Below are 11,979 nucleotides of genomic sequence, written 5' to 3'. Positions count from 1 at the left end.
TAACAGGAAATAAATTTTCTTTTAATATGGATTATATAGACTCTAGCATTAAAACAGTGTTCTCCTGGACAGGAGCACCTCTTCCTGTCACTGCTGAAAGCAAGCAACAGAAAGGCTTCTAACCACTTCCCAACCTGTATGAAAGTTAAATTTCTATATGCTGTACAGTAGCTATGTTACCCAGTTATGTATCTATAGCAATGTATATTCACCTCTAAATACAGAGTGCATATTTGACCTAGTCCAGTTTCCAAGATCTCACATCCCATCTCCATCCTACCTTCCTCCACACAGGCAATTTTCACAGGTATCCCAGCATGGAAGCCAGTGGCTGCTAGTGGCTTGAATGTCTTTGAGATGAAGCTCTCAGTACCCTCATCTCTACAGAAATATGCACCCTCTCAGTACAAAGAAATTCCTCCTTCATTCCTAGTCTCATGAGCCTGGAGTACTTGAGAGGAGCATCATCCTCTGAGTAGCAGTGCAGTGCTCCTATATGTAGGACAAAATTCTAGTCACTGTGTGATTTGGAATTCTTTCTCCTGTATACTGGATTAATATAGAGAGATTTAGCCCACCTAGGGCTAATTTTGATCTCATATGGAATCTGTCTGCAGAAGGTGTCTTCCCCTACACAGAGGATGTAACCAGCTTCTTGCTGCATGCAGCAGAAATGCAGGTCCTGGCGAGGTGGTCCTACACTAATGGTTTTGTTCTTTTTCTGAGACATCTGCCTCTGTGCAACAAACTGTCCCCGATACTGTGTGACCCTGGCTCTGTGCAACAGGGCAGTGCTCCTACAAGACTGAATGGTCTCTGTTCAGCAGGAGAGTTTATCATGTGAGGGGAGTAAATGCCAAATCTAGCAAACTGGCTTACAGTTACTTGGGAACAACCCAGAGATCCTAGAGACAGGGTCTTGCTGATCCTCTGGTGTCCCACAGAATCATGCCACTAAGAGTAACATGGAGTGATTAATACAATTCTGACTGCTCTTCCCCACTTACCCTACCTGGTTTCATCATTAAAACTGCCATATAGCTGGATATGTTCTCCATATATCTAGAAAACAAAGTCCTTGGGCAGACCAGACATTCAGTGCTGCCACAGTGAATTCTTCTGCCCAGGCTGGCCTGTATAAGTGCTTATACCTGCAGATATGTTTACCTTCCCCATCAGCACCTGGCTCTGTACAGGCCAGCACAGTGAGAGACTCTGCAGGAAAATCCCAGGTCCCAGATAAACAGCAGTCCCAGATAATGATTCTGCTCCCACATCCAATTCCAATTTGCTACTCCTTTCTGCTTTGTGCAGGAGCTTCCAGGTCAGGAGGTAGGAACTCAGCTGGAGATTGAAAGCAGGCACAGTAACGGGAGAGTGTGGAGGTAGCCAGACCAAGATAAGACACTATGACAAGATAATTCATTGCAAGGTCACAGGTAATGTCAGGTCACACAGGTTCTTCTTGGGCTTAGGAGTAGAGGCAGCTGTAATTTCTGCTCCCTGGAACTTTCCTGGAATGGGTGTCAAGAGATGTCTTCAGGGGGAAGAGAGGGACAAGAACAGGGGAAAGGAGAGGAGGAGTAGAAGAGGCAGAACTCTGATCCAACATAGTCTTCTTGAGAAAAATATAATGTTACTAAATCCAGAATTTTTCCTTTTGGTAGCAGATGTGTGTGAGGGAGGCAATGGGCTTGAGACAAAAACTTCCCAGAGGTAGTTATAAATGATCTGTTGCCACTCAGGGACAATGAGGTCTGCCGTGGGTTCAGGACAGCTCATCTCCAAGTTCTGACACTCCCCTGAGGCCAGCAGACACAAGGAGGAGAATGTGCTGTCACACAACAAACTCAGTGGCTCGGGAGAATTGGAGTTGGCCAACCACATCCGAGCTCATGCTGATGCCAGGCAAGAAATCTAGGGCAGGAGTCCTAGGGCACGAAGGTGAGATGAGCTGCAGCTCAGGGCATCTGAACCACTGGGGAGGACTACATCTTGTCCCCATTTCCGTCTCTCTCCAGGGGCAAAGCAAGAGAAGGTGCAGCACATTTATAAGGACCTCTGGGAAATGAGCAGCTCACAGCCTGCCAGGCAGAGTGTGAGAGAAAAGAGGAGAGAATCTCACATTCTCAGCAATAGATTATAAAGATGACAACAGCTACCATGACAGACTAGCAGAGAGGGTACTCTGTGCACTGCAGCACCTGAAGAAGAGGATGTAGAAGAAGGCATAGAAGCAAGGAAATGATGGGGGAATCACAAACAAGAAGCACTTGTCTTGGACTGTAGGTAGTGGATAATGACTTCCCTTGTATCTCTTCCTTTTCCTCTCCTGCTGTTGGTAGCTCACAGAGCACCAGGCCTGTGCTGCTGCTCCAGCAGCTGTCTGCAAGGGAGAGGAAGGGGCTGCCCGGATCGGCGGAGACGTCGAGGAGGAAGACCAGCCAGCTGGCGACAGATCTCATCTGAGGACAAACAGACACACACAGCTTGACAGATAATCAAAGCTTCCTTCAAATTCTTCACCAGCAGAATTGTTAGAGGTACATCCTTCACTGCATCTACAGAAACTGTTGAAATGGCTGAAGCCTCATATACATGAGGCAAGCAAATCAAGTTTTTAAGCTTTTAAAAATTTCCTTCTGGCTTTATGCATGTACATTACATATTAAAACCACTTGTATTTTGCTGAAACAAAAATTGCATAAAAAATCTAGACTGGATCCTGCTTCTATTCATGGACAGAAATGCTGAGATTTACTTCTTAGCCTGTTTAATGTCAAAGGAAGTAGTAGTGGGACTGCTAGGCCACAATCAAGATTGAGGAATAGAGAGCTATCATATTTCTCAGTAGTACAATATCTACCTCCCAGTTTTTTTTATCATGGCGTGTGTATTAGATCCAAGACCACATTGCATTAGAACTCTTTCAAAGTCCAGGGAAGCTACTACCTGTGGATTAGGGTCTAAGCCAACCGTAAGCTTGGAGACTCTCTCAGATGGCTGCAGCTATCCTGCTAGGCTGGCCTGTGATGCCACTCACCTTGCATGACCTCATTCTCCTTGCAGACAATGCGAGTGCACACCTCCTTGTTTATTATGTACATGCGACGCACGCTGCGGGATCACCAGGGTCAGCAGCGGAAGGCACAGGGACACAAAGAAACAAAAAAGGGGTACAGGGAATAAACATGTATATTCACCAATGAGCAAGCAAATCCCACATTTTTATGATTTCTTAGCCTAGAATAAGACTGCTCAATAGCAAAGTAATCTTTGTAAAGATTTCATGCAATCTTGGAATCATAGAAAGGCTTGGGTTGGAAGGGCCCTTGAAGATCACCTAGTTCCAAACTCACTTCCATGGGCAGGAACGTCACCCACTGGATCAGGTTGCTCAAGGCCCCACACCAAACCTTGCTTTGAACCCTCCCAAAGACAGGGCACTGACAATTTTCCTGGGCAACCTGTGCCAGTGCCTCACCACCCTCTGAGTAAAGAATTTCTTCCTGACATCAAATCTAAATCTCTCTCAGTTTAAAACCATTCCTCCTTGTCTTATCACTACTTGCCCACGTAAAATGTTCTCTCCCTCTGTTTTATAAGTCCACTTTAGGTTCTGGAGGCTGCAATGAGTTCTCCCTGAAGCATTCTCTTCTCCAAGCTGAATGATCCCAGCTCTCTCAACCTGTCTTTGTAAGAGAGGTGCTCCATACCTCTGATCATTTTCATGGCCCTATAAATGACCCAATACCTTAAATATGGATTACAGTCTAGGGCACATTACAGCTCCTTTGTCCTGCACAGACTGCAATCATTGTGCTGTTTTAAATAATTACCCTAAAAGGACACTCTGAGGATAGGATTCATCTCACCAATAGGTTCCCAGAGAAAAGCTCTAGTGTTCAAAGCGAACAATTGCTGAACTGGACATACCGTTTCTGGGCAGTTTTTAGTGATTTTCTTAGGGGCTGCTGGTTTCTTACCTTGTAACACAGAGGTAGCTGATACACTGCTTTACTGGCTTGTGAACGGAGTACAGGCGTGTGCAAGGGAACTTTTCCTCACGACAGTCTGAGAACACACACACAAACACAGAGGTGCAATCCAGCATCATGGCCAGGTGCACTCATTCAGGCACAGATACAACTTAATCACTAGGTACAGTCCTCCAGGCTTCTAGGGAAGGACCCCAGCATCTATTGTCACTCTCATGTGAGAGGTGGGGTTGGTTTAGAGAAGCAGAAAATAGTGCAGACATTTCTGATCCCCTTCCTTCACAAGACAAAAGGAAGGGAAAGTTGAGTGAAAAGCAAACCAAGCCCACTGGACACCCAGAATACAGGAGGCACGTGTTGTAAAGGGGACAGATAGATATAAACAAAATGTAAATATTAATTGCATGTTTAAGATGTGTTTCTAATAGATGCGCAATTATCACATTTCAGGACACAAATCTAGTTCCTTTCTTTTCTGGACAATCAACCCTGTAACTAACTACAATGGATTTTCTGGCACATGGTTCTGAAATGCCACTGACACTGACACAATATTGACCCACTGTATCTGGTCTGCTGATCTGCCAGCTCCTCCCTTCCCAGTCATGCCCTCCAGGAGAAGGCTTCAACTCCCACTACCATCATTCTCCAGTACTTCTAACTCAAGGAACGATTTAAAGCAGGATTTAATTTTCCAGGAGACAAAGTGCTGTGCCCAGACAGAACCCCTCTGGAGAGCTAACAGAGTGTCTAAAAATGGGTCTGGGAGGAAGTGCAAGCAGCAAACTTAAAACACACCTGATGAAGCTGTTGACGTTTCGCTGTCAGACTGAACTGGAAGACAAAGGGCAGCAAAGTTAGTTAGTTACCATGATTCCTTCCTAGAAATCAGCTTAATCAAAGTAAATATCTGGAAAACTCTTCAAGAACCTTCTACTGTAACTTCTAATGTGGAGAAAGATTTTATTGTTACTGACATGAAATCATAAGGTATAAATCCAATGTGAGTCTTGTGCCAGCTGTGCAGTCAACAACGCTAAAAATTTGCCTAAGCTTTCCCATAAAGCATTACCACTACTGTTCAAAATTACACTGTGAGGACGTTCTGACTTAAAAGGTCAGGTAAATTTCTTTAGCTTCTGTAATTACTCTTCATTGAGTCAAGAGGCAAAGGAGTTTGTGACTGCCCTTCACAAAGAACAGCGATGCACACCTTTAAGAAACACAATCCGAACATCATTGGTTCTTTAATGTCCATGACAAGGGGTTAAAAAGAAGTTGGTTTGTTATTCCCTCTGATAAAGTAACCCATCTGTACCACAGCAAACCAGTACATTTTATAATTTACCCAGTAACAAACTGGAAAGGAATTCAGAGAACTTACTGCCAGGTACAAGTCCTTATGAGCAATTCCACAGGACTTCTGCTCAGGTGCCACAGTGTTAACCAGAAGCAGAGACAAAACATGGGTGTTAAAGAGAACTAATCTTTTGAGTGTGGGGCTTAGGGGCAGTCAGAGAAGGTGGGATTCCAGATGTGCAAGGAACTGTGTGAGGAGAGGGAAAGAGGGTCTACAACATGTGGCTGAAAACTGAGAATAAACTCACCAGGAGGAAGAAGCGCAGGTGGTGTGACAGCTGCACCTGGAAAAAGAGATGTACTGAAAGATCTTAATTTGAGCTTCCAGTCTTTTTCCTCCTGCCACTGTTCTGCTGATGGCTTACCAGCCCTGACTAGTAGGCATCTCACATCTGGTTCATAGACAATGCTGACTGTGGTGTTGTTATTATCTGATTTGTCAGAGTAACTGCAGGCTTTCCCTGCAAATATGCTGGGTGTGCTAGAGCTGACAGGATGCTGCAGAGTAAAGATGGGTCCCAATGGCACATCCTTTGTGAAGATTTTTGCTTGATCTCTCAATAGTAAACATTTTGAAGCCCAAGTTTGTTTTAAAGGCTTCACTTTTAGTCTTTTAACCTTTAGATGTAGGTCAGTAACCACCAGTTTGGTCTGGACATTAAGTCCTATCTACTCTCCTACAGACTGTCAGGCCTCATACACTGAACACTGTTGCTTTCACCTCCCATCCCAACCACGAAGATCATACATCCTGTAGATACAATATTGTACTTCCATTTTCCTCTTCCAGTGCTGTCTGACCCACAACAAATACTGCAGCCAGTGGATGAGCAGAGTCAGGGCAGAGGACAAACTGTGAAGCTGATGTTCTAGAGAACAAGACACCACTCTCAGAGGAGTTCCCATAGAGAACAGCCATGCATAGCTGCCTCTCTGAACCATAGCATCAGCCACATGTGTTCACCCTCTCCCTGCCCTGCCTGGTCTTCACCACCTCAGAGGGATGTGGTTGAGAGACTGGTCCAGCAGAGAGAGAAACAATCCCCAAGGCCAGAACTCAGAGTAAGGTTTGAAAAGGTGGGGAGGCTGCTTTTTCAGCTTCTCTTTTCCTCCATTGCCCATTGTTGCAATTGCCTTCACTCCCATCAGCTCTATGTCCTTGTCCTGAGGCCATCTCCACTCTCTAAGGACACACACTGTGTGCTCTAAGTGCTTATCTTCCAAGTCCTCCACTACCCTTCCCTTTGCAGACATTTTGCTGCCCCCCTGTGACACAGCCTCAGGTACGGTGGGGAGGACAGTACCGAAAGAACAGCATTTCCACTTCCCCACTCCAACAATGCTCAGGGTTTGCTTCACTATTTTCAGGGTTTTATTTGGCACCTCTGTCTCCTGAGCACTGAAGCACATCTGCAACCTGTGTCCCAGTTTGAACCTGTCCAATCTCTCACCCTCATCATTTAGTCTCTTTGTTTCTGTCACCTTCTCTGGAAGCCAAGGATGTGTGAGCTTTGAATTTCATGGCTTTCTGCAGTGGAAACATCTTCAGGGAGCCCTGGTACATTAAGTGATATTGTCATTTCCTTGGAGAACAGACCATTAAGTCACCCTAAATTCATCTCCCTGATGGAGCACAGAAAGGATTCCCAGACAGCTGTAAGTGCTAGCAGAATGCTGCTGCACACCAAAAGCAGGACAAGAAGTTTCTGGGCATAATGGATAATTTCTGCATCTGTCTAGGCAGGAGTGGTGAAAAGAGAAAAAGAAGCATGAAGATTCCAAGAGATTGGATCTTACCAGAGCTGCTGTCAGGGGTAACTCCACCTGGAAAAGAGATTGTCCTTGAAAAAGTTTGTCTTTACTTTATGGTCCTTACACAGCCAGCCAGAGCCAGCCTGAATTACCTCTCCTGCCATCATAGGCTCCTGAGACAGTGGGATCCAACCCAGCAAATACGTAATCCAACAGTACCCCCAACACCCCCATATCTACTCCCCTTTGTGGTGACTGGCCTGGAACTGGATTTCTTAGTGCACGTTGCATCAACCCTGAGTGAATTTTGGATGCATATTTTGACTTCCCAGATCTGGCCACTGTTGGCATCTTGGTGGGAGAGAAAGACTTCTGAAATGAAGGTGCTGAGGCCTCTTGCAGCACTAGGACAGACAACTGAAGCACTCATGGCAGAGAAGGAGGGAGGTAACTCCAAAACCTAGCCTTAACTGCAGAAATTCATCAGTGGATGAGTTTCTTTAAAAAGCAGCTTCTGGCAAAGCTGGGGGAGTGGTGGAGAGGTAAAGCATGAAGGAAAGGATGCTTGGAGGGCATGTTTTGGGCTGGCTTCTGAACAGTTTTCTGGGAAACCCCAGATATTACACATCATAGGATCATAGCTGGGAGATGTCTGCAGGCTTAGCCAGGAGTTTCAGGTTTGAAGAAAAGGCAAACCCTTGTGGTCCTTTTTGGGTGCTCAAGCATGATGTAAATGTACATTCCTTTTATCTTACCATATGGCAAAAATGGATGAAGGTCCAGAGGGATAAAGCAATTCACCCCCAATAACACAGCCAGTAAGAAGATCAGTCAATATTATTTCCCAATGGCCTCACTACTAAAGCACCATGCTGCTTGTGCACCATTTTCCCTAGGATTTTTCTGAGCAGCAGTGGAGTTCCCCAAGCATCTCATAGTTGAAGACTTACCAGCTTTTGTGGATCTCCCACAACCCTTGACTGTGAACATAACTTCATACCCTTCAGCTAAGTGTTCAGGACCCCTGCACTTGAGAATTATTTGTAAAGAGCATGTAACACATAGCAGGTTGTCTTAGAGAACTTGTTTAATCTTCACTGAAAGGTAAGCTCACAATGTCAGAGGCAAGGAAATAAAGAACAGTATTTTCTAATAAACAGACTGTAACTCCACAGGACAACTGGGTCACATGAGTGATCTTCAGCACATTAACATGCCTGTAATACTCACCAGTTACACTTTCCAGTTCTTGCCCATTGACCATCCATGGAAACCAGTCTGCAAGAGAAGAGAGGGGAGTGAAGAAAGACAGATTTTTACAGTCTGCAGGCTTTGTGAAATTTTAATGTTTATCTATCCAGGAGACACCACTGCCCTCTGCTGAAGGGAGAAATGCTCTCCACTCAGCCTCAGCCTCCACTGCTGGCTGCATTTGCTGTTTAAAGGCTCATGGATACAGCAGGTCCTGATCCTATCCCCGCTGCTTCCACAAGGTCAATGGCTAGGCACAGGGACAAGTTAGTAAATACCTCCAGATCTGCTACCAGACTTTGTCCTTCTGAAACCTCTTTTGATGCATTTTGAAGGAAAAAAAAAAAAAAAGTCCCTGTGGCCTCCCTGCTCTGCAGGCTGAGCAAAATCCCTATCTCTATTTTATAAGAGGAAACTGAGTCATGGAAATTATTCACTTGGGGGTATGGATGGAGTCATTGGTGCAGTAAAAGCAGACTGCAGGTTTAATAGCTCCTTAGGCAAAGCATCCAGCCTGGGTAGGGATTACAGAGCAGATAATCTTTCCCCTCTCAGCCTCTGGGTGAACTGGAGAAGGGCAATGATGAAGGCTTGGCTGTACATGCTACATGAAATAAATTGAAGCTGGGCTAGACTGTTTGTTTGTTCAAATATAAAGGGTGACAGAGCAATTTCCTTACAGCAGCCAGGAATAGGAAAATATTTCCTGCTAACCACAGACGAGGGAAATGTCTGCATAACTGGGGTGGGATGAAGGAAGGAGCTGGCAGGAAAAAAGCCAGTGATCTGGGGCACTGCAGGGATGTGTGCAGGACCAGCCCAAAAATCACAACATCCCGCTACATCCCGTGACCTCAGCCTGCAGCTTTCTGCTCTTAATGGGATCACTGTGTGGGTAAAAACCGTCAGGTCTGGGGTTTTTGTCATAGTTCTTCCACATTCCAAGGGCAGTTACTTGCAGGCCACAGGGGGTCTCTTGGGAGCCCTACATAATCCTGCTCTACAGCATTACAGGAGTTGCTGGACCCTGATATTCTGTTCCCCACCCAGCTGCTAGCAAGGGCTCAGATGCTGGCGATTAACCCAGGGAGAGCCAGACATGTATAACAACTTAAGTACATAATTTAATACAGCCCAAAACTTCCCCTGTTCTGGCTAATCTCTTAATTGTAACAAGTAGAGGAGAAAATGGTGTTGAGCACTTTCTCATTTGTTCCTGATGCAAAAGGAAGGATGCAAATCCTGAAACCGTTGCAGAAGCCAGCAGTGCTGGATTTGAAGAGACATGTAGAAAAGACAGGGAGGCTCCTCCTTCTTTTCTAACATTGAAAAGTCAGCTATTACGAATTTTGTTTTCCCCTAGGGGTTGAATAGAAAACCAGTCCAATTCTAAAACAAAAGGATGTAAGTGAAGTGAAATCTCTGCATACAAGGCAAGGACACAAAAGGGGTGATTTTCTTATCCCACCTTCAACCACTTCAATTTATATTTACTATGGTACCAAGCAAATAAGCCTTATAAGCAATTAAACTTTCCTATCCAAGCTGCAGTAAATTCATTCTTGAGGTCTAGAACTGCAACCCTAACCCACCAAATCTGTAGCTTACCCAAAATCAAAGAAACAATGAGAGACCAGCTAGTGATTCCTGTTACTTTCCAAGTTAAAACAAACAAACCCAAAGAGAAGTGCTAAAACAAAATACTCAAAAGTAAGAAATATTCCTTTCAGGCTTCCTTCATGCATAATAAAAAACACAGCCTTTTTTTTTTTTTTTTCCTCTTTCAAATTGTAGTCCACCGATAAGCTCATCTCTTGGATGCCTCACCTACCTGCTTCACAGTCATAAACATGACATTGCTTAGTGGGCACCTTTTAAGGAAAAAGTGCGATTTGGAGCAGAATCAGGTTTCAGCATGAGGGGAGGATCAAGGAGGGTATTGGAATAACCTGGTTTGAATGTCATAGGTAGTCATCTCTCTCCTACTTGCAGTCTTCCCTGGACGAAGCTTTGTCCATTCACTGAAATTAATCTTTCACTATCTGTCCTGAGACTTCTGAGTATAATGTCTGATGCTGCCCTCTTGTTTTGTTCTTTTTTGTTGTTGTTGTGCTTTTTAAAAAAAACAGCAAAACAATTTTGATCTGCATTTTTGCCAAAGTATCTCCAAGCAAACAAAGTAATGGAGACACAAAACAGAATAAAAACAACCATTACCACCAAAAGCAAACTACAGAGGTGAGGTTTCTCAAAACAGCTGTACAAATACTACAAAACCTCCCAGCAGCTGAGTGGCTTGGAATGAGGTCATTCCAGCAGGAATTGCTAGTGACAGCAAATGTGTCACAACTATGACAGAACAAATTTTGCAGAGCACTGGGAAATGCCCTGCAGATTATGTATACACAGGTGGTACAGCAGTAAGCACAAAGCACACCTCACCCTCTTTCTCAGCTTCATCTGGATGTTTTGCTTACTATAACATACCTGCAGTAGAAGCTGTGGACCTCTGACTCTTGTGACTCCCAGTAAATAGTGGAGAGTGTCACAGGTGAGAAACTGTTTCCAGTTTCTAATTTCTTCTTTAAAATCCTATATCTACCTTGTCTTTCCTGTTCAGTCCTTCCCCCTTCACTACCCCTCTACATAGCTCTGTCTTTGTCTGTAGATCATTGCACATTATTCTGTGTAGGAAACTCTGCGGGGCCCAGAAGAGGAATAAATCCTTCCCCTGGGCATAAGGACTCACCAGCTGGGGACAAGAAGAGTGTTAAGACACAAAACAGTATACAGGTTCCAGAGGTCTTCATCCCTGTGGAGTGGAGAACAGAGGAAAGGTAAGGCAGGAACTGGTATACCCTTCCCTATACTTCAGAAACTTTGCTTATTGTACCCATTTTTGCCTCATGATCAGTTGGTCTTCCCAGCCTCCCTCCTATCTCCCTTCTCATGCGGCCAGTTTTCCAGATAGTTCTGACACATTCTGAACTGAACTTGTAGCACCACCTGCTTTGTTCCTCTTCCCATCTCCTTTCTCCAGTCCCCATCTCTTTTCCCACTTAGATGGCTAAGCCCTGCTCCACACACACCCTCAGCATGCAACAAAGTTTCCCCCACACTCTCTCCCTCCATTCTCTTCTACTATTCAGTTATTTCGAGGAGCACTGAAAGCAAACACAGGGTCCCCATCACTTACTGCAGCCCTCAGCTTCCACTCCCTTCAGCAGCAGACGCTCTGTTTTTCCCCTTCGGCGCCCCCCCACTTTGGCTATTGGGTAAATCACATGCAGCCACACCCAGAACACGTTCTCCTTTTGGTTGTCTTCAAAATACAATTTCTGGGAAAGGAGAAAAAAAAGAAAAAAAAAAGAAAAAAAAGAGAGAAAAAACCCCAAGAAGAGCTAGCGAGATGGAGGGATATGGTATCATCATGCATGTGGAATGAGGGGGGGAGCGAGGAGCAGCAGCCCACACCCTCATTCCAGAGTTTATTGTCCTCCGAAGGGGCTCCTCCCATTCCCCCAGGATGGCCCAGCACCAGGGATGGATTCTTGGGTCTGCTTGCACACTGGTGTCCCGTTTCGTCCTGCCCTTCTATGCAGCCCGGCTTCTCCTCAGG

General features: G+C 45.0%; 1 protein-coding gene across 1 annotated transcript; it reads right to left on the bottom strand.

Moving 5' to 3' along the window:
* MFAP5 (microfibril associated protein 5) lies at nt 1-11,720 on the bottom strand. The gene is made up of 9 exons (XM_014259732.2): nt 11,557-11,720; nt 11,110-11,172; nt 8,340-8,387; nt 7,155-7,181; nt 5,606-5,641; nt 4,797-4,832; nt 3,987-4,074; nt 3,044-3,117; nt 1-2,465 (listed from the first exon to the last, which is right to left on the bottom strand). Exons 2-9 carry the CDS (start codon nt 11,168-11,170, stop codon nt 2,347-2,349), a joined length of 489 nt encoding a protein of 162 aa, XP_014115207.2. The 5' UTR covers nt 11,171-11,172; nt 11,557-11,720; the 3' UTR covers nt 1-2,346.
* Nucleotides 11,721-11,979: the final 259 nt, after the last annotated feature.

This window comes from Pseudopodoces humilis, chromosome 2 (genome assembly GCF_049639895.1).
Source record: "Pseudopodoces humilis isolate 2021_Gansu_Grassland_sample_001 chromosome 2, ASM4963989v1, whole genome shotgun sequence".
Lineage (NCBI taxonomy): Eukaryota > Metazoa > Chordata > Aves > Passeriformes > Paridae > Pseudopodoces > Pseudopodoces humilis.
The sequence above is the reverse complement of the archived record's forward strand: the minus strand, read 5'-3'. Positions and strand labels throughout refer to the sequence as shown.